General features: G+C 38.4%; 1 protein-coding gene across 1 annotated transcript in view; it reads left to right on the top strand.

Moving 5' to 3' along the window:
* The window catches only part of ARID5B (AT-rich interaction domain 5B), a 179,928-nt gene that overhangs the window by 16,072 nt on the left and 139,892 nt on the right, over positions 1-23,964 (top strand). The window contains exon 3 of the mRNA XM_058696443.1: positions 15,425-15,650. Coding sequence (XP_058552426.1) covers positions 15,425-15,650 — 226 coding nt within the window. The remainder of the gene's footprint in view (positions 1-15,424; positions 15,651-23,964) is intronic.

Consider the following 23,964-nt stretch of genomic DNA (forward strand, 5'->3'; position numbering starts at 1 on the left):
GTCCCAGCCAAAATGGCTGGGGGATCTCAGACGAAGGATCTTCAAAATAGAGACTGCCTGCTGGGCCATTAAATCCTTTTGCTTTGGGTTAATCCCACAGTGTATATCAGATTACTAGAATTCAGATGGAAACCCTGATGTAGTACTCCGTCTCCTCACCAAATTATTCCAAAATCGAGTGTACATGGGTTATAAATACAGAAAATAATTGAATTCTGTGTGTCTTAAGTGAAATAATCTGTTCCATTCTGTTTCTCGTGAATATTCTCCATAATAGTCTAATTGTGTTTTGTGCTCCTGGGAGCTGAATGTGTGTTCAGCAACAATGCATTGGGTTGTAAAATACGCATCCCCAACTATCTGGGCAGGCAAAAAAGATTGAGTAAAAAGGCTGAAGATGTTTTTCCTAATGCAAATTGTATGAGTCACATAAATGGTAGTGTCTTTTAAAATTATCAACAGGCTCTGGGTTTTTGTCTTTACAGTTATAGGTCCTGTTTCTCACTCCACATTTTTGATGTTATAGATCAGTAATTCAATAGACAGCCAAGCAGGTGTTCAAATCATTCCTGACCCCCCGAATTCCTTAAATGACCCCTCTAAGCAGCAGAGCGAAAACATTCTCAGCATGTCAGAATATTGAGATTCTCAGTTGCCTTAATATTTTTTTGGCCTTAATTTTTTTCTGCCCTTTTTGTTTGTTTGTTTGTTTCTCTTTTTAAGCAAAGAGAAGCCACATCTTGGCCATGAGGATTGGAGGATTGTACGTCTACAGGACCTGCAGATTGTGCTTATAGGTGACAGAATTCTAACTGGTCAGCTGTGTCAAGGGCCTTTAAAAGATGAATCTAGAAAAGGTGGGAGAAGGAAAAGAGAGACAAGGCTTGGGCTTCTCTGGTAGCTAAGGATGTAATACAATACTGCTCTTGAAAAACAGTTCTATTTTTAAACAGAGGCCTTTTGACTGCAAATTTTTATTCGATTCAATTCACCCAGTATTTATTATTATACCCACAGTTCTGTGGGGGTGCTAACAAGACGAGTAATATCGGCCCTTCTCCCTCTACTTGCTTAGAGGAGATAAAACAAAGTTAGCAACTTACTTAGTAAGATTATCTTTTGCTTTGCCCCTTCCATCCAGAAAGGTATGCTCATATTGTTAAGTAGTTTTCTTAGAAATTTCTGTGGGTACCCCCCAAAAAGAAAAGATCTCTCGTATGGGCAGTTGTGTCAAGATTTAGGCAGTTGCATGAAGCCTTTTACTACTTCTTGGCAGAAATTAGTTTAATTTTCAGGCATAGTGAAAATTGGTATTTAAGCAGTTTGTTTCACTGACTGTATTTCATGATCACACAAAAATGCGTGAATGTATCCCATATTAAAGATTAGTGTGCCAGTTATCCATTGTTGTATAATAAGTTACCCCAAATTTTGTGTCTTCGAACATCATTTATTATATTTATTATTTAGCATTTCTGTAGATCAGGAGTCTGGGCGAGGCTCAGTTGGGTGCCTCTGGCTGGGGGTGGGGGGCGGAGGGAGAGGGTGGGCTTGGGGGGTGGTTCTCAAAGCTGTTGCAGATCCCGCTTGGGCTATACTCATCTCAGAGCTCACTGAGGTAAGACCTACTTCTGAGCTCACTCACTTGCATGTTGAGGCCTCAGGGCCTTGAGGGCTGTTGGCCTGAGGGCCTCATTCCTTGCTGGCAGTTGGCTGGGCCCCCCTCAGGTTCTTGCTGTGCCACATGGGCTTCTCCATGGACCAGTTCCCAACATGGCAGCTGACTTTCCTCTCAGTGGGCAAGTGGAACAGAGGCCACAGTCCTTTTGTAACCTAATCACAGAAATGATATGCATCACCTTTGCCTAATTCTGTTTGTCAGCTGATGTGCAGCCCACACTCTTGGGAAGAGGATTACTCAAGGGCATAAATCTGGGAGGTGGGCATCATTGGGAGCCAGATTAGCCATCAACGATGGAACCAGTCATTTTAGCATGAGGCTAGTCAATGAGGGTTGAAGGATATTCTTCTTACCCTGTCTAGCTCTTATTACGTATTCTCCCCGGGTGGCTCCTTCCAAACACCTCCTCGCTCTTCTGGGCATTTAATTATAGAAGGCATACATGGTAGACAGCAGATTGCTTTAATCTTTTAAAGATTTGTTAGTCTTAGAGCATGTCAACAAGCCATATTGGGTCTTTCTTAAACCTAACATCTTGATCAGTGAATTTGGAGAATTTTGCTGGAAAGGGCATTGTGTCTGGTGTGATGATAAGTCTGCAGAGGGAAGGGGAAGGAGGCCCCTATAGCTGGTATAATTAAACAGGCTCCTTACTGCCTAAGAAAATAGGTATGTTTCATGCACAGTGGTTGAGGAGGGGCATTAAATTAGGTTGGTATATGTCCATGTAAACACCCAAATGAGAGGGATTGTTGTCCCAGTTTGTGTCTCTAACATGTGTCTACAGGAGATGAACATGTTCTAGCTACCCTTCAACCCTGTGCATATGTCAGAGACTTGCATCTTGTAAATTCTGTGGAAATCAGCTATTTCATGGGAAAACTTTCATGGAGGATGCAACTTTGTTTTCAACACAGTGTTCAAAACATACAAATGTAGGGGCTCCTGGGTGACTCAGTCTGTTAAGCATCAAACTCTTGATCTCAGCTCAGGTCTTGATCTCAAGGTCCTGAGCTCAAGCCCTGTGTTGGGCTCTGCACTGGGTGTGAAGCCTACTTAAAAAAAAACAAAAACAAAAACAAAAAACCAGGGACACCTGGTTGGCTCAGTCAGTTGAGCATCAGACTCTTGATTTCTGCTCAAGTCATGATCATACGGTGCATGAGATTGAGCCCTACATTGGGCTCTGCACTGACAGCACAGAGCCTGCTTGGGATTCTCTCTCTCTCTCTCTCTCTCTCTCTCTCTCTCTCTGCCCTTTCCCCCACTCTCTGTCTCTGAAAATAAGTAAACATTTTTTAAAAACAAGAAAACCCATACATATGTAGGCATTAAAGTTTTGAGGAAAAGGTGGCATAAAGAAAATTTTGGTCAATTTTTAACAATGGAAATTGATTTATAATGCAGCTTCCATGCTAAACCTACTGGAAACTTGGAGAAAAGGAATCTGGATTCAAATTTAGAAGCATGCAACTGTGTTGTGTGTGTGTGTGTGTGTTTAACCTTTAGTTTGACATTTCACCATGTTCCCCCCAGTGCCTGTGTGTCCTCTGTTTTTTCTGCATGCAATGTCCTGGTTCTTCTCCCTCCTCCTCTCACCTCCTAACCTTGCTAGCTCCTTCTATTCCCTAGGGTCTCAGCAGAGAGAACTCCCCAACCACTCAATTTGAAATCATCCCCGGTTCCACACCTTGTCTTTCATTATTGCCTCTTCTAGGTTTTTTACTTCCTATTTTGTTTATTATCTAGCTCTTCTGCCCCACCCCTCTCTCTCTCTCACACACACGCGTGCGCGCGCGCGCACACACACACACACACACCCCATACACACCATATACTACACACCATACTTAATCACTGTAGGCTCCAGGAAAGTAGGGTTTTCTCTGTGTTATTTCTGACTATAACCCCAATGCCTGACACATAGTTGGTGCTCATTAAATATTTGTTGAATGAATGAAAATGAATGAAATAACTTATGACAGTTTCTCAAATAAATCACGTTTAGCTGAGGGCTATTGTTTACTGTCTACCCACCCCCAAAACTGGCATCCATGAGTCAGGGGCTTCTTCCCCAGCTGTTCTAGTACCCAGCACAGCTCAGCGTAGATGCGCAGAACACTGACAATGGAAGAATGCATGGATTCTCTGGCAAAGGACTAAAAAGGGAAGAACCTTCACTTCTTAGGCGAGAACAGGAGGCCCTGGGCACTGTGGGTTTCTGAAGGGCAGCACCAGTGTCTTCTTCCTCCTCATCTTTCCGTGGCTGGTACTCAGCCCAGTGCTTGGCACAGAGCAGAGTCAACACAGGTTAATTGGATCAGATTGAGTTGAGTTAGGGAAAAGCTCTAACAAAATTTCTCCTGACCATAACCCAGTGTGCTCAGCTTGTGAATACTCCCATGAGCGGCAAGGATGGTTCCTTCTGTATTCCCTTCTGCAACTGTTTTGTCAGAATGCTCAAAGCATTCATTCATTCATTCATTCATTCATTTATTCATGCATTCATTCACTTCCTCATTGCACTCAGGAGTGTGCTGGGTACCAGAAGTCATGGAAGACTATGCAGGTTTCAGAAAGCTTACCTTGAAGAAAACTCGGGCTTCATTCTCCGGTTTATACAACCTGCCTGAGGTGGCAAAGTAGTTGGAATCAGGCTGTTATAGTTGCTTGGCTCTGTCCTCTGTGCCGGCCTCCACACCACCAGCTTTGAACAGGAGGAGAAAGGTCACCCACTGTGGTTGCAAATTGGCTCTTGCATTAATCCTGGCTTATTCAAAAACACTCAATATTTTTCCAAACTGAGTTTAGAGCTTTTGATTGAAGCCTGAATCATTTACCACGGCAGAGCATATCACCAGTATAGGAAAAACTAGAACTTAAAAATACAAAGCCCCTTTAAGTAATCCAATATAGGATAATTACATTATTAAATAAAGCTGTGGGTCTCAAATTATTCCACTGCCATTGGACATGTAAGGATAATAATGTGAACTGTGCTAAGTGAACAGAGCAAAAAAAAATGTTTAACAAGAGGGAACATGTCTAAATCATATGTTTATGTTTAAATAGAGGCTACACAAAACAGGAAGATTTACTTGGTTTCTACATTAAAGCATTCTAAATAGGCATAAGGCTCTTGGTGCTTCTCTGTGAAGACTGCTCTTCTCATTAATGACAGCAGTATATCAAGACTCAATGCCAGATCACCAAAACCCTGAAGAATTCAGACAGCTTCCACCGTGGTTTGCATATACCAACAGGGGCAAAGGGTTTTTTCTCTTCCTCCTATCAGGGTCTTTCTGAAGTATAGGCTCTGTTGAACTGTGTACCTGGGCAGGAGACAATGTGCCTGTAAAACTAGGTGGAAAAAGATCAGGAGATGTCAAAGGAATGGTCTGGAGTCATTTGGCATATTAGATCACCTGTGTTGGGTGGTAGTTGGGTTTGGGTTTATTGCTATTAGTTTTGCTTTTATAGAATGTTCTTCTAGGTAACTTACCTGAACTTTAACACTGGAATTGGGCTCATTTATCTCCTTTTGCTTGTGTTTTAATGGCCAGAGCTAAGAACATGAGTGCCAAGCTAGTTTTTATTATGGCAACCTGAAAGTAGTTAAAAAAATAGACTGTGGAGTAAACACCTTATCTATTTGGCCAAAGGAAAGGTGGCAGGCTCAACCCCTGACTTCACACATCTTCAGTGGATATCAGATACTTGCTTGTTTAGAGATGAAATATCTAGGACACTGGGATGCATCTTCTTTCTTTTCATGTAAATGGTTTTTAATCTTAGGGAGGAAAAAAAAAAGCACATATGTGGTAAATCCAAAAGGAAAGAAGTGAAACTGAGAATTAATGAGATGATGTTTCTGGTGCTTTCTTTAGAGATGGGCTTCTGGTCAGGGAGCAGGCTGCAGCCTAACAAGTTTTAGATTAGTGTGTATTAAAAATGTATTTAGGAACATAAAATATTTAGGATTTTTGAATTACTTGTTTGATACGCAAATGCCTTTGGCTATACCATGAAGGATGGTCGCATTACATCTGACAAATCACACCTCAGAGCAGTCTTCTGTTTGCTTACTCCCTCTAATTGTGCCAGGATGGCTTTCCAAAGTTCACTGAGCCACAAGCTTCACCCAAATGTCTGGTGGGAAGGAGGGGGAGGTTGGAAGAGAAGGGGCTGGCTTGGGAAATTGGAACCCAATACACTAATGAGCCTCCATGGCAAATCCATTTCATCATGTTCAGGGAGTCAAACGAAACCTTAGCACATACTTGAGAAGATATCTTCATCACTCAGACAACAGAAAATTCTTTGCATTTTTAAATAGCACATGAATGGCAATTTCTGCCATCTTACTTTGGGGACAAGAACACAATACAAATCAAAAATTAAAATCCCTTTTGTTGCAAAATGACTTTAAATCCCACCCCCTTGACCTCCCAGGACACTGTTAGGGGTGAGTGCCCTTGTCCCAGGTGGGAGTAGCATGGATGGAGTATTACTACTGAAAGGGCTATGGGGACCAATTTGCCAGGGAGACAAGGATGCTGCCAAATCTGGTTTCTGGTTCCACATCAGTTTTCTCATCTCTAAAATGGGCCTGGGAACACCTACCTCAGATAGTCTTTGCAGAGATTAGAAGAGAGTATGTCTGCTAAATTCATGGATTAGTGTCTGGACAAAGTAAAGCATTTTAGAGTGTTCTATTCCTCAAGGACTGAGGAGAATGACTTAGAATCCCAGACACTAGTAACTGCTTTTTACCCTAACTACCCCTTGGAGGTAGCCAGCCGTAGCCACAGGGGTATCATTGTTCCCAAAGAATTAAGAGGAGTGAGGAATACACAGGTGACATCTTAATACTGCTCGCTCTCACGCCCTCATTTTCAGTCACAGTGACACGATGTAATAATAGTAATAGCCATTATTTCTTGAATGCCTACTCTGTGTTGACCATTGTACTGTGATAACTTCAACATCCTTATGACCCAGTGAGGGGAGGGTTTTTTTTTTTAATCTTATTTTCCCCCACTTTTTAGGTTGTTTTTGTTTTTGTTTTAATGTAATCTGTATTACCAACGTGGGACTCGAATTCGTGACTCTGAGATCAAGGGTCACATGTTCCACTGACTGAGCCAACCAGGAGCCCCGCCCAGTTTTTCAGATGAGACCTTGGCAAGATGATGTCATGTCTCAAGCTTAATGTGGACATTCAACCTAGTACAGCTGCGTTTGAATCTGGGTCAGCCAGACTCAGAAGGCTGTGCTTTCTAAGTATCCCTTAGTTTCTCCCAACATGGAACATCCAGAGATGGTTTCCATTAAAATCCGTATTTTTTGTCTGCCTTAGGCACAGCACAGTCCTTGGTTCCTTGGGAAGTACAAGAGAAGTAGAAATTAAGCAAAGGTACCTGCCACTAAAAAGTTTCTGCGATGCAGGCATTGACTGTAGAGAATAGAATTCCATGATTCAGCATCAAATACTGGTGCCTAATAAAGATTTAACATTATGTCAGAGGTAATAAGAACAGTAATTCCCAGTTCAGGGACCAACTGAGTGTTGATATCATTTTATTTTGTCTACTCAGGACATTAAAAAACAACGGCTACCATCTATTGTCATCCTCATTTCTGAGGAAAAATGGATATTCTAACACCAGATGAAAGGAGGAGGGATACAGTATTAAGTGGAAAGAGTGTACAGGGGCCCCTCTAGATCACCACTGCTTCCTTTTCTCTGCTGTCTGCCCTGTGTCTTTTCCTGGTGTGACTCCAGTAATAGGGTTCCTGGGCCCTGTGGCTTCCAGTGGGGTTCGGCCTTAGAGGTTCCCTGCCAGGACAGGGACAGGCGTGGCGGGGAGACATGTATTTACTCCCTGTTCTTATCCTGTGAGCTTCCTCCAGGCTGTAGGTGTCCTTCTAACAAGAGTCACTGCCACCAGGAGAAGGATCTGCTCTGATTTTGGTAATCATTCACTCCCACTTTGACCCTTTGGCCGAGACGTGATGATAATTGACCTGCCCTAAGCCCAAGTTCCTGTACGATCTCTCTCAAGGTTCCTTTACATCCCACCAACACCTTTGTCATTAGTCCCTTCCTAAAATCTTCCTTGGATCATCATTACACAAGTATTCTATCTATTTCCCACTGGGACCCTAACTGGTACAGAGATAGTCCTTGAAATCTAGCAAATTGAGCTTCATGAAACACTGGCTGCATGGTCTTCATTTTTCTCATTTCATGGCTGGCCAGTGAAAACTTCATCTTGTCGACCCACAGTACCATTCTGTCCTGCCTGACTTTCTCGGACCTCTGACTGGCAACCACGTGCCTGTAGAGTGAAACCTTTTTACTCACCCTGTAGGTGTCCTGTTCATGGAGCACATTAATGCCTAACTGGGAGAGTGATCGACCAGACGAGTAGGTGCCTAGAATGACAGTTATCTGAGCGGGGCTTGAAAGCATGAGAGTGGCCAACCCAGCCAGGCCCAGTGGTGGCACCTTCTGCCCCTTGCACACCATGGGCACACAGGCCTAGCACAATGGTTAGGGCACAAGTTGATGTGCTTGCACTGGTCTTTCTAAATGTTAACATTTAACAGTTTTTCTTCATTTTTAGCTTCTATCTAGTTGAAAATATCCCACTCTTGGGGAACCAGTTGGACTATTATTTTGGTTTCACGATTTATTTAGCTAACATCACCTGTTGGTATGCTTGCATTCCCGTTTATCGCATTTCAATTGCTACAATGAATATTTAAAAAATCTAAGATGTTTGGGGAAGATTGAGTTGAATATGCTGTGCTTTCTTGTTCTCATTCCATCCTCCCCCTGCCAACCCCTCTATATTACACTTATGTGTTCATAATCCTTTAAGCTTTATTAACATAGCTGAATATTGTTCTCCTATGCAGTGATTGGTTATTGGTTACTTCATGGTGTTATAGGGAAGGTTGCATTCATTTTCTCTCTTCTGAGGAATGATATATTCATAAAGATAGAGGTTTCTCTGTGTGTGAGAGAGACGTAGAATTAGATAAGTGGCTTAGATAAGTTGGGAGTTCAAATCTCTCTCATGTCACAGCCTACAGGTAAATGGTTCAGGGCTAGTGTGGTGGTTGTGCTCCATGAGGTGGTCCAGAGACCCAACTCTGGGCAACTCCTTTCTGTCTTTTTCCCCTGAGAGATTTGTCCTCATGTGTATGGTCCAAAGGCATATCCGTTTCCCTTTAAGGGCATGACTTGGAAGTTGCACACACCACTAATACTCATTTTTTTTTTTTTTTTTTTTGGTCAGAACTTGGTCATATGGCTGCACCTGGCTATAAGGGAAGCAGGAAAATGATGTGTTTATTCTGTGCCCAGCAATTTAGCAGTTCATTACAAAAGAATGAAGGAGGAATAGATATTGGGGGAAAGCTAGCCACAGTTGGGGGATGTTAAATTTCCCTTGAGTCAGCTAAGATCTTTTCTTACAATAAGTCAAATGGGCTGTGGAGTTCCACTGAGCTTGAGCTCATTCTGAGACATCTAAATTGACAACATGGGGCTGGAATCTAGATGAATTTTTGGAACCAAACTGGAAAGTAGTCATAGGCTTAAAGGTAAATATTGGAATTCCCATGGAGAATATGCAGAGAAAGATCTAGACCCAGACTGCATCTAAGGATATATGTTTCCTACATTTTCCCAGTAGGGAGATGGAAAAAGGAAGAAGAAAAATTGAACAAAGCAAAGAAATGTATAGGTGGTAGGTGCTGGGTAGGTGTTCTTCCTGGATCCACTGAGTTTTTGTACATCTCGTGAGCAGAGCCACTGACTGTTCTGGACTGTCCTTTCAAGGATGCTCATGTAATGAACAGCCTTGGAAGACAGAGCTAGTGTCTTTCTCCAGAACAGAGGGCAGGCATAATCACTGCCCAGTATTAAAGATTTGGGTTCCCTCCGCTCAGGGTCCTACTCCTATAATGCACCCCACTGCCTGTGCAGGTATCATCTAGCTCTCTTGGCATCTCATTTTGGGAATTAGGTATTGAAGAAGCAACACAAACATGATCCTTTCACTGCAGCTATTGCTGTAAGCAATAAACCATTCTTTGTCTCCGACCAGGAGTCTTGTGTCCTCTGCCAGCATCTATGGAACTGTGGCAGGACAATTTGTAAGATTGAAAGTAGAGTAAAATCTTAGACTCTTCACAGTTCTTAATAAAAGGATGAGTTTCATCAAAGGTAGGGTTGTTCATTATCAAATGCCACTAAGAGGTCAAAGAAACCAAAGAATAAGAAAAGGTCTTGGTTTCACGATACAACACAATGGTTCCCAAAGTTTTTGGACTCAAGACCTTTTGCACTCAAATTACTGAGGACGCCGAAGAGCTTTTGTTTATGTGGGTTATATCTATTGATATTTACTGCATTGTAAGTCAAAACTAGAAATAACTTAAAAATTCTTGGTAACTTATTGAAAACTAAAAATAAAATGACACCCATATGTAAAAAAAAAAACCCAAAAAACAACAACCCTGAATGTTAAGCTGAATCTCAAACTTTATTCAAGATTAAGTCAAAATGAATCATACTTCTATACAACTTTGGGGAGAAAACATAGAAGCTCTTTGTGACCCAGGATTAGGCAAAGAGTTCATAGGTGCAACAGCAAAGCCACGATTCAAATAAAACAGCTGATCGATTGGACTTAGCCAAAATTTAAAACTTTTGTTGAATACACTAAGAATGGAAAGACAGCTACAGAATGGGAGAAAATATTTTCAAAACACATATCAGACAAAAGACCTGTATTCAGTAGATACAAGAATTCTCAAAACTCAATGGCCAGAAAATAAACAGCCCAATTTGAGAAATGAGCCTGAAGACCTCAACCCACACTTCACCAAAAAGGATATACGGATGAAAAATTAACACCTGAAAAGATGTTCAACATCATTAGTCATTAGGGAAATGAAAATTTAAAACATGATGAGAAACCACTGCACTTATATTATGATAGCAATAATAAGTTAATTAACAAACCCAGTATCAAGGGCTGGCAAGGATGAGAAGCAACTGGAAATCTCATCCATTGCTGATGGGAATGCAAAATGGTAAAGCCACTCTGGAAAATGGTTTGTACCAAATTAGATATACACTTACCCAGCAGTTCCTCTCCCAAGTATTTATTCTAGAGAATTGAAAATGCATGTTCACACACACACACACACACACACACACACAAAACCATCTGGTTATAGCAGCTCTATTTGTAATTCACAAAGTTGAAAACAACCCAGTGTCCCTCAATGGGCGAATGGATGAATAATTTTGGGACACATCCATATCATGAGATACTACTCAGCAGTGAAAAGGAACAAGCTATTGATACATACAGCAACATGGATGGATCTCAGAGGAATTATCCTGAGTGAAAGAAGTAATCTCAAAAGATTTCAGATGGTATGATTCAATTTATATGACATTTGGAAAAGAGAAAAAAGATAGCGAGAATAGATCAGTGGTTGCCATGTGGTAAAAGTCATAGAACTATACATCAAAACAGGAAATTTTACTGTAAGCTAATTTAAAAAATAAGAACAGCAATATAAACCCATTATATATATTTGCCACATTTTTATGGAAATTAACCATATTTTCAAAAACAAAAAAAAACAGTGGCATTGTTTTACATTTTTATAAGCTCTTTACTGTCTAGCTTGATGGAGACAGCTGGATTCTCATATCTGCTTCTGTATTTACTCTCTTGCCTTACCGTATGTCATATAGTCTCTGGAAAACCCCACTATACACTTGAAAGAGAATAAGACTGCAAAAAGCAAGTAATGTCTTAGTATTTTTATGATCTTTGTTTTGATTCTATGGACTACCTGAAATAGTCTGGGGGATTACCCAGGGTTCCTGGACTACAGTTTGAGAACCACTGACACAATACACTGTCCCAAATTTCAGTAATTTTCATGCATCTTGACTTTTTTTTTTTTTGGCTGTACCCACATGTCCTGTGTTTACTTAATGGTTTTGTTCAAATTGACCTGTTTTTTAACTAAATTTATTTAAAGAGGAAACATTCTAAATCTCCTGTAAATGGAAAACCAGTACCACTTTCCCATAAATGAAAAGTAACCACAAAAATAAATAAGCAATGAGTAACATATATATATATGTGTGTGTGTATATATATATATGTATATATATATGTGTATATATATATGTATATATATATGTATATATATGTGTATATATATATATGTATATATATATGTATATGTATATATATATGTATATGTAAAGTTTACCTGTGAGCCATCTAAACTCATCTCTGCAAGGACTCAGGACAATGAAAATGGGAGTTAATACTGACGTACCACTCATTTATGTTAGCCCATTTAATCCTCAAAATTACCATAAGAGGTAAATAGTATTATTATCCTTTTTTTCTACATACATACAAAATCTTGAAGCACGGGGAGGTTAAAGAAGTTTCTCAGTGTTCCATGGTGAATAAATTGCAGACCTGGGATTTAAACCCAGGCCGAAGGCTCCTGAGTCCAGGATGAATACTCTGTGGGCAGATAGGAAACCTGGGTTTTTGTCTAAGTTCTATTGGAAGTTGGTATGAGGATATGTCATAAAATGAAGGAGGTGGAATAAATCAGGGTGTGCAAGTTTAAATGTTGATTGGCTGTCCGGGCGGCCAGGCAGGTAAGGCAACAGGGAGTGACGGGGTCACTGGTCAACTCGAGATCTAGAATCTTATCTAAAGAAAGCAACCACTTCCAACTGTTTGGGGGAACGTTTTTGTTTGTTTGTTTTGGCAGAGATATCATTTTATTTTACTATTTCATTTCATTTTATGAAAAGATGGACGTCTGGATACCTTGTGCAAAGTTTTCCGATTTTTAGAACATGTGCAGAGGCCGGCAATACACAGGCAGGCTAATTCATGACTAGATCCTTTCCTCTGACATAGAGGATTCTGTGATTCAAAAAGTCTACGACTTTTATACAGTCGTAGACACAAAATCCAAATTACAGAAACAAGCCATTTAAAACAATGATGAAAGGGGATATGGGCTCCGATAGCGTCTCAACACAGCCTACATAAATATTGATCGGGAACTGGGTTAATTGAAAAGCCAAGGTACATTAATAGAATAACAAAGTGTATTTCTTTGTGTTTCTTTTGTGTTGTATTAGAGTAAATCAGCAATATTTATCCAGTGCTAATTCTCGGTTTGCAAAGAGCTAATGTAATCATGAGATGAGCTTATTGAAATTCTTTTCTTAGACATAGAGGCTTGCCCGAGAACGGCGTGTATTAAGAACTTTAGTCAAAGCTTGCTCAGAATAGTAAATACGAACATGTGATTTATGCCATTGTGTGTACAAAGCAATGTTTCCTGAGACATTTTCTATATATATGTTAGCTGTTTTGTTTTTTGGGCTGGTCTGCTGCTTCCCCCTCCTCCGCTTATCAGATTTCCTTCTAAATCCTGGCATTTGACAATGTTGCAGGGCCAGTTTCTCTGTGAATCCACAGTAAAACATACTGGTGGTTTCACAATTAATCCAAACTTGGGTTTATGGCTTATGTGTGTTTATGTGAATTCCTGCATTTGTTTTTATATATGTGTGTATATTCATAAAGTCTGTTTCTGAGAGAAAGAAAAGGAGGGAGAATAAAATCTATAGACTGAATCTTGAAAGATGGGTTTATTCATCAATGACATCATAAGGATTGTATTTTCTCTTGGTTAATAAACTGTTTGTTTGGCGGGCGTTGTAAGCCAGCCAGCGCTAGTCATGCCATTTCTTGGAAAAGATCTGAAGCAACTGGTAATTGACATGATAATCATTTGATCATAGCGCTATTTGAAAATAACACTCATCTCCAAACTTGTCTCTTCTAAGGAACCATATTTGGTAACATTGTTGCCAAATTCCATCTTTGCCAATGTTGAGTCTTCTATACCATGATACTTAATTATTTTCAGTATATTCTAAACTTGATTTCTGGTGTGCCCTGTCCAGAAGCTGTTCCCATATGCTTTGAAACAATATCCAGCCTGAATTTTCATTCTGACATTTAATAATCACCATGTAATAGCTATAAAATGCGTGACAACTACAGATCTTTTATTTCAAGAGGATGGTGTAGTGAATCTGAGTGAAATCATCTATTGAAATGGTACTTTGTAATATGCCCCATTGTTTATAAAGTACTGAATTTTTTTTTTCAGGAGCAAAGGATAAAAACAGTTTCCACTTTGGGTCCCATTCAGGGGAAGTTCATATTTAATCATGATAAGAGAAAGGACTCCATTACGAAAGTTTTACTTTTCATTTTTGATAGAGTATTTATTTTGCTGCTGCCTAACAAACTTTGTTCTCAGAAGCAGCTTGGAACTGGATGAGGAAAGGTGAAATTTTAGACCCTACCTTAAAACATTTTTAAAAATGAAATCCAGGGCTTCTCATTGTGTGAAGCTTATCTTAATAAACGCTTTTTTGTTTGCTTTGGAGTAACGTGTGCAGTACTCTGTGTGTGTGTGTGTGTGTGTGTGTGTGTGTGTGTGTGGAGGTGGGGGGCGGGAAGGAGGAAAGAGTCATGTTTAACAGCAAAATTAGCCAAAATCACTTGTGAATTCCTTTTGTTTAATAGCTTAGAGACATCTTCCTGTTGTTGTTTGTCAAAAATATTTCTAAGATTTTGTAAGCTTAGGGGTTTTCACAGCTAAGCTTTTCTTCAGAAATGTGAAGTAAAAGAAATGAAAGAAGTCAGTTCAAGTTGAAATGTCAAATGCTTCAAATAATTTAACTTAAAACCCAGTGAGATGATCTTCTTAAGCTTTTTCCAAGGAATCTTTGGGTAGGAGAGGCCTTCCTTTGCTCCATGCATGGATCTCTATTAAATATCTTGCTAGATTAATTCTGAGTCAGAAAAGTTGGTTGTTTCCTGGAAGCAATTAGGGATGCTTAAAATTCAAATTTATGATCCATAGGAGAAACTTAAGTTTCAACTACTTTTCTTAGATTCAAAGGCTTTCTCCTCACTCACCCTCTCTCTTCTTACCCCATATGTATTAAAAGAAAAAAAATCAGTTCATTTCTCAACTTACAAAGTTTTTAAGAAACATGAGAATGTGTAAGTTTCTTTCAGTGGGAAGCACATAACATTTATGAAGTATTTCTTTTGGGATTACATCACAGTTTTATTTAATTTTTAGGACAAAAGTTAAATTCAATATTTGTGTATAAGCCAAGGGAAAATGTACCATAAACATAGGAATTTGGGGGTGAGTCAGAGTTCCAAGAATCCCAGATTTACTTAGACCATTTATATAGAGACAGGCTAACCATTAGTCACCTAGTTCTCGCTTTTTACTTTTACAATTAACTGCACCTAAAAATTAGCTTTCACCTGAGTGGTCAGATAGGCAGCATGGGCTTTGGCAGCTAGCATTAAAAATAGCTATCAGAATTATTGCTCTAATCATATAACAAATATATCTTATAAATTATTTTTCAACTAGACAGCTAGCAGTGAAAACCCATTGAAATGAAGTGAGCTATTAAAGATACTCTGTCACCAAAAAACACATTGTTTGCTCGTGTAGGGCTAAACTACTCAAACGGTATTTCAGATGGGCTTTGTTGAAAATTTATCATTTGCCTCTCAACCACCAATAATAGTTTTGTTCTCCCCTGACCACCTCTTGTAGGATGAAGTCATTGCTGTTTCCGAAAAGGTAATCGTGAAGCTTGAAGACCTGGTCAAGTGGGTACATTCCGATTTCTCCAAGTGGAGGTGTGGCCTCCAGGCTGGGTCGGTGAAAACCGAGGCCTTGGGAAGGAATGGACAGAAAGAAGCCCTGCTCAAGTACAGGCAGTCAACCCTCAACAGTGGGCTCAACTTCAAAGACGTTCTCAAGGAAAAGGCTGACCTTGGTAAATAGAATTTGTACTTCCAAATCTAACGTGTGGGCGGATACAGTAACCTACTTTTTTTTTTTTTTTTTTTTTTCTGGTCATAGGCTTTTCTGGAAATCCTGCCATATATATAATTTTACATATAAAATTTCTTTAACCTCAAAGTGTCCTCGGAACACCTTATGGGCACGTAGTCCGGGTGTGTAAGGGGTGGGTGTTACCTGCCGGATCGCAGGGCCTTCTTGGCGTGGAGCCCTGTGCTAGAACCTGGGGGATAGCACACGTGACCTCAGGCAGCTTCCACGTGGTGTCAAGGCGTGAGACTTAACTAGGACACCTGAAATAGAACTAGTGAAGAGTTTAAATATTTGTTCTAAGTAGATAGTATGACATCTATTAATACCATGTTAGAATTTCATGTTTTCGTGTTGGGTGGAAAACGAAGTGAGGAAGAGAGGCGAGTGACTTCATGTGGAGAAGGAGAGCAGTGTCAATGCGGGGAAGCCACTGGTTGGCGATTCATGGCATAGGTTTCCCTGGGCTTTTAGCATTCGGAGATCACCATGAACGTATTTTTTTCTTTCCTTCCCTCCCTTATTCCACTATGAGTTTAAAGGAGAACTTGAGATTTGGAGTAGTTATTCTAATTAGTGTTCGAATCCTGACTCTCCTGCTTATTAGCCGTGTTTTCTGGGCAATTTGTTTAACCTCCTAGCCTCCGTTTCCCTATGTGAAAAATATGAGAACTTTATAGGGTCACTGAGATGTAAGATACGAAGGGTTTCGCACCGTGATGACTGGTATATAGGAGGGGCTCCATAATTAATTCTATTGCTTTTTCTGAACAGTTTCTTCTCCAGTGCCTTTTTGTGCCCTTTTCTTGTGTTTTGTTTTATTTTGTTTTGTTTTGTTTTCCCTCTTGTTTGTACGTCCCTCTGGCATTCAGTGACTTACTCTTCTAACATTGCTCAAGACCAAAGTTGTTGACCTCTGATTTAGACTCGTTATTTCCTCTTTAGGCAAAGAGGAACTTCACTTTTAACATATTAAGGCATCTTTTTCTTTCATTCTGGCACAATGCTGATTTTCATAGCCCTATTTTATGCCTTAATGTGACAACTTCCTGTTTTGTTTTTTTTTTTTTAACCTAGGATTTAACTATTAGGACAAACCTAGACGATTTATTTAATTGGCATAAAGAGACTACATAACAACAGTAACTGTCTTTCATGGGATTCTGATTTGTGATGAGCTGTACTGTGCTTTGGGACTCATATTAATATTTTCTTGCAGTTTGAGTCAATGACCAACAGTTTCCTGTCATCTTTTGGTAGATGTCAGGCGGTAATATTTTGGACATGGCAGCCTGTCATGTGTACATTTAGAGAAAATTATTTATTCTGGTGGTTTTATTTTAAAGCCAATAAATTGATTTCTTACTTAAACTTCCTATATATTCTGTTACACGTCCCAATTTTATGAACACACAAATGACCAGTCTTCTAACCTATGCTAATGCTGAATAATAATACATCTGTTGTATTCTTTTCCTAATGTATGATCTAAGTTGCATTGCTATTGTCTTATGTTTTCCTTAACATTAAAATGTTTCTTTTGTTCGTTTGATTTTTTTTTTTTTTTAGTTATGGAATATACTGTTACTAATAAAAAACTAAACAGGAAACCCACAGGGGACAAAAGGATGTGTAGATGGTTAAGCTTCTTGTTGCACATATAAACAAGAGTATTTATAGTGGAACTGCTTTCTGTTTAAAATTGATAGTTTATTAATGAATATGAAAAGAAACTCAATCTCTTAATTCTAACAAAAGATTTAGAGGGTTTGATCTTAGTGAATTCTAAAAAATGTCCATGACCTATTTTTTTAATAACTGATTTCAGAAGAAATTGATTTATGGTGAATATTCAAATTACTTAGTGTTTTTTTAACTCTAGCTGTTCATTAGACTCACCAGGGGAATTTTGAAAATAATACTGATTGCTAAGTCCAGCTTCCCCAAATTCTTCATTCAGTGAGATTGAGACAAGGCCAAGGAATGTGTACTGATAAAAGACTTTCTAGGTGATTCTAACTTTCTTTTTTTTTTTTTTTTTTTTTGGTCTCATTTGGGAACAGCACTACAATTAGTGCTGAAGAAGGGAAAATAATCAACAGGAGATTTGATTGGGAGGCTCTCCTCTGGTGAACAAGAAACACCATGTACTTTTCCTTTCTTTGTTTTTTAATGTAAAATACCCCTTTAAGGATAGAATTTGGGGCCTTGAAATTCTACTCAGTTGGTATGAACTGTGGGGAATTTGAGACAAATAGCTTTTGTAATTGGAATGCACACTGTGTTGTAATAATGTGGAAAGAGAAACAAAAACTTTCCTTAATGTAATGAGTTTCCATTATCTGCCTGATCTAAGGTTTACAAGTCTACATTGTTAGGATTTATATTGGGGAGATAGGGGGTGTCATTTGCTGTACGCATTCCTGTCCCAGCAACTTTCTCTTCAACCTCTTCCTTTCTCTGTCTGCAACATCAAAATATTTGTTGTCTGTACTTTTCTTTCTGCACAGTGGTTTTCTTATCTCTCTTTCTCTTGGCCACACTGAAACCACTTCCAATACCACATTGTTAATGGAAGTTCACACACTTATTAGGTTTTTCCTTCTGTAGAACACTTCCAACTCCTCATTGTTCTTACCAAAGAAAGAAGATGAACTCTGAGATTACTTAAGACCCCCCCCCTTTTTTTTTTCTGGTGGAAGTAAGCAAAGAATGGAAAGATCTCACCTTTCTGTGGCTAAAATAAAACTCCAGTACGTTATTTTTTTAACTGAAGTATTTCATCATGTTAAAACATCAATAACAACATACTAATTAGGTTGACTCTTAAAGAAGGGATTCTACCATCTAAAAGCTAATTAAGGAACTCTTCTTGCTCAACGTTTAGGTAGAATAAGCTCCCTTTAATCCCAGTTTGTGTCACTTCCTGTCCCTCTCTGAATAGTAAAAAAAACAAGAATGTTCTCACAAATGTGTGTCTGCCAACAAATTAATACTCCACAAAGAGAAACTCTGCCCCAAATGGCAGCTTCCAATAACTGCTCTGATTCAAACCACAGCTCTTATTTTTTTTTTTATCCCCTTCCCCTTTAAGGACAATATTTGCGGATATCATGTTTGCTTTTTACAAAATCTCTGCAGTTTTCGTTTAAGATTCTAAATGGCTGGTGATAACATGACACATCTAGGTAGTGGGAAAGACAACAATCTTCAAAAACACTCCTGAGATGTGTTGCAGCGCCTTCGTCCCCTTCCCTCCTCTTTGTCCTTTTCAAAGAAAGAAAGTTCAGTATGAAACCAATTCAAATTATGACTTTACTCAGTGAGATGTTTTACCTTCTGTCAGTTTCATACTGAAGTTTATAGAAAAAGAAAAAAAAGAAGAAAGAACTGTGTTAAAATAGAAGGGTTAAGGAATGTATTATTCATAAGCATAACGAACACAGGAACCTGTTTTTCCAGAAGAATCGGGTTGATTAAATCATTCACTACACAAGCTTCTAGTTATTTATTTTTGTCTTTAGAATTACAGTACTTAGCTTTTGTAATAAAGTGGACTTGATACCCATATTTGGTATGGCAGTTGGAAGTAGTCAAATGAAGAATTATTTCATTTTACGAAATTTTTAGCAACTAAGGAATATAAACACTATCAGTTAAACATAGCAAACTTGCATTTTTTATTCCTTGGGCTATAGTTTGAAAAAAAATCAAATTATTTTATATAACACTGCTTCTTACAGAGTTCCTTTAAGTGAAGTATGAAAGCTGCAGAGTAAGCTTTATTGGCCTATAAATATGTCATTATAGTTGGACTACATTTATATGCTTTGGATTGTTGTTTAAGCCAAGAAAATATGTCTCTACAGGTTGACTTTTTATTGAAACCCTTTGAGGCATACAACAGAATGTATTTTAGGCCAAGGTTATTAAAACAGCATTTTTATTTTTTTGCAGCAGACTCATTGTCAATTATGCTGCCACAAACTGTCTGTGGATGGGCAGTTATAAATGGTTTCATCTCCAAATGTGTCTCTAGAAAAAGAAAGAAAAGAGAAGCATCTGAGCTGAAATTGAGAAGAGAGACCAAAGGATGTGGGTGTGGGTACAGCTGAATTTAATGATGGGGGTTCCCTCAGTTCAATTTCTGTTTCTAAAGGCCCATCAGATTGAGAAAGTGTGGCTTCCCCTGTCCCTTCTGGTGCTTGGATTTTACTGTACTCTGGGGAATAAACAGCATGGTGGTTGAAAGAGCAGTGGATAGGAGGTCAGGAGACTCTTGGCTCTACTTGTCCTGTAGATCTGTCACTTCCTGGAACAGTCAGCAGGTGTTTGTGCCTTCAGGTTCCTTGGATGTAAAATCAGTGTAATAGTGTGTACCTTGCTTTATCTCCCTGGATTTTTGAGAAGATCAACTGGGGAATAATTAGTGTCGATGGCAGCATTTGTGGTACTGAAGTCCTAGTATTTTCACCATGTTACTGTGAGAAGGAGGTTCTATATGATAGGGAGCTATGTAGTATGATATTAGTTTATTTGTTCCTTTTGAACTTCCTGAATCATGTGGTCTAGTGTTTAGGGCAGGATTTATTCTCATTACTGTCTGCCTCAATAGAAGACGGTTATTAAAATCCTTCTGGTCTTTGCTTTAATATATTATATATAATATATATTATATATGTATTTATTTATATATTATATATAATGTGTATATATTGTGTATATATAATATGCACATATATTACATATTAAATATATTACATATTATATGTTAAATATATGTGTATATGTATAAATGTATATAAATTATGTGTGTATATATAATGTATATATATTATATGTTGAATATATAATATATATTAAGTATATATATATTATAAATATATACTATGTATATACATTATGTATACATGTACATATGTATATATGTACATATAAATTATGTGTATATTAAATATAAAATATATGTATGTATTTGTAAGTTTCTTTACATATAGATTTTTTTATGTTGTATAACTTTTTTCCTTTTGAAAATTTTGTCAAAATAAACTGGGCCATTAAGTGCCCAGTAGTATAAATGACTTCTCTAGTACTTTTAGTTAGAAATTAACTATACTGCTTGGAAATCTTGGAAGCCTTGTGTTTCAAATGGTTATTTCAGATCACTTTTGAGTTTGATGTGTCAAGCTGCTTCCAAGGGGGTGGATTGGGTCATGATTCTTATTCTGCATTGAAGAAAACAGTTTAAATGTCTGCATTATGAAGCATGGTAAGGTGCTGATGGTTTACCGTAATGAGGAATTTTCACCTGATACATCTAAGGAACTTGCTAGGATTGAAGACATGCTAATTATTAAGACAGTCCTTTCCTTCCTTCCTCCTTCCTTCGTTCCTAGATGTAAACTTCGTATATTTATTAAACAGTCTTATGTACGTATTTGCTGTTTACGTTTTAACTTCCATTGCTGGGTTAGCTGTACTATTTTCCCTAAGATAGAAACTTGTGAAGTTTCTTAGATGGTATATTGTTGAATTATTCTATTCATGAATATCATAAGGAATCCCTACGGAAGGACCCCTTCACTGAAACAGATCTGGCCTTTATAGCAGTCTTGAGTTCAAAATAGAAATCAATTACATATGGTGCCTATCAGAAATTTGTAAAGGTACTTTCTAAAGGATTTTCTCACAAGGCCTTCTGACAGTATTGTTGTGTGAACCACACATTCTTTAAAGAAACTCATCATGGCACAGTTAACACTAGAGAAGTATTCTGTCAAAGGGCCAACATGGCTGTTTCCTCAAGGTTACTTCATGCCACTGTAAAGTGACAGCCCAAAGGACCTTTGACAGGAGTGAGTTCATACTTCCAAGAATCTGTATCCAAGATGTTCAAAGCTTTAGAACAACTTCATGATGGGATATTTTCTACGGATCTAGGAAGACATCAGGGAGATTACTTCATTTCATTTCAACGTTAAAATTCAGCTTGCCCACGTAATCAAATAGTTGAACGTTGTCCTGCAATAATGGTAGAATGTGTGTGTAAGAAGTGTCTTGAAAAAATGACAGTCATGTATTTTGTCCGCACTTAGCCATCTTGGCTGTTCCTGCTGGAAAGGAATTCTGCAAAATCTAACCATGTGTGAGCCAGTCAGCAGCTAGTCATGGATATTGCTGTCTAGATATTCGTGTTGCCATCATTCATGAAGGCTCATTCCAAGTTAAGACCCTTTCATTTAGAATTTCTGTTGACTTGTGCATCTTCTAGTGTTTTCTAGAATTATGAATGCTTTTTAGAATTCCAGATTCCTATCTTCTCTTGATAATGGGCTGAAGATGGGTAGTCAATAGAAATTTGTAGAATTTAAGAGTTTATTCTTTTAAAATTGGAGATCTTGGGGCAAAAGTAGGGGGAAAAACATGAAATTGGAAATTTCAGTGCTATTTTTAGTATTCAGGTTACCAGTATTCACCTCTTGGCTACAATGCATGAACAAGGTAAGAAACTCATGCTTTTTTCTAGCTCTTCAGAGAGTCGTTAGGCTGGACATTGGTGTCGTTGATGTTTCTTCTCACCTTTCCTTGAAATAGTTCTCAATCCCTATTATTATATTATTATTATATATATGCTCTAATATTAGTGTTTATTTGGCTGAACAATCCCAATTTTTTTCAGTTTTTCCCCAAGACGTGGTTTTAAAATCTCTCACCATCCTGGTTACTCATCTTAGGATCCACTTTGGGTGTCCTTTTACACCTGCTTACCCATTTATGTTTTATGAGCTCATCTGTGCTGAGAAACCTAGACCAAAATGAGAGGCGGCTTCCAGTGGAACAGAGATTGATACACATCCTTCAAGCTTGGTAGGCTGCACTGACTAACATATGAGACTCTAATACCAGCTGTATCGTCTGGACTTCTACTTCTCAGAGCAAGGAGGGAAAATATGTTATTTAGCCACTATTCCTGAATTTTAGTCACCTGGGTTTTTTTTGTTGTTGGTTTGTTTTGGTTTGGTTTAGTTTGGTTTTGTAGTAGTATTAAGTGTAGACTATTATCTAATGAACATCATTGTCAACTAAGATGGCAGGAGTCTCTGTGGCTCAAAACCAGTGCTGTGCTTTTCTAGCTTCTGTTGTTCCTGTAGTTGTGTACTATAGCATTTAAGGTAGAACTTGCCCCAGTTGAGTTTTGCCTCAATAAAGGTCCACAGTTGAATACCAGCTTGATGTCCAGCTAGTTTAACCTGCTCCAATAAAATAAGATAAAGACCAAGAAGTATTCCCTAAATTATCATATGTGTTAGTTGAATGCATTATCATTCTCCCGGACTCCAGCTGTTTTTGCTTTTTCATTTGTTTTCATTTTCTGTTCTTCTGGCATTTGTATCTTTAATCAGATACTCTGTGGTCATGTCTGTGATAAAAAGACCATGATGGGGAAAGCAATCAACCCATAATTTTGTTTTATTATTTCATTGATTTCATTATTTATTATTTCAGTAATAAGAAATGTTAATTTCACAATGAACTATCTGTGATGGTCACCATCTGAGGATAGATAACCAAAGATAAAAGAAATTTAGGTGTGGTCACACACAGAGACACAGAGTCCTTTGCCATATATATATATATATATATATATATATATATATATATATATCGAGAGAGAGAGAGAGAGAGAGAGAGAGTGTGTGTGTGTGTGTGTATTTATGTATCACCTTTAGGCTGGTTACATATCTGGGGCTACTGGAGAAAGTCTTATAGGGAGCCTTAGCTTCTTGCAAACTCGTTAATTTCTGGTATCATAGATGAATCGATGAACTTGAAGCAATAAATCTTTTTGCATTTGGTGACAGGAGTGCAACATTGACTCTGTGCCTCTAATGTGCTTTAAAAATGAGGTTAGATTCAACAGTTCCCCTTCCAACTGGAGATACATAATGCTTTCCTCCTATTCTTGTAACCCCAAAATGTTTCTGTTTGCTTTCCACCTCTCATCTATTGAGCCTCTGCATGGTTACTGACTGCAGGCTGTTATTATAGCTGCTACCACGATGGCCTCACCTTGGAGCACAAAGCACATACATCCTACATGTGAATTGATGTGACTTTTCTAGGGGGTTTTGTGAGCAGATATTTGATTGGGGCATTTAGACTTAATTCTCTTTAGTGTTGATGCTGATTCTTCCAAACAGCTCGTTTATCTTTTAGAGTACTTGAAATGTGAGGTTTTATTGCAAAACATTAATTTT

Source organism: Neofelis nebulosa, chromosome 13 (genome assembly GCF_028018385.1).
Source record: "Neofelis nebulosa isolate mNeoNeb1 chromosome 13, mNeoNeb1.pri, whole genome shotgun sequence".
Classification (NCBI taxonomy): domain Eukaryota; kingdom Metazoa; phylum Chordata; class Mammalia; order Carnivora; family Felidae; genus Neofelis; species Neofelis nebulosa.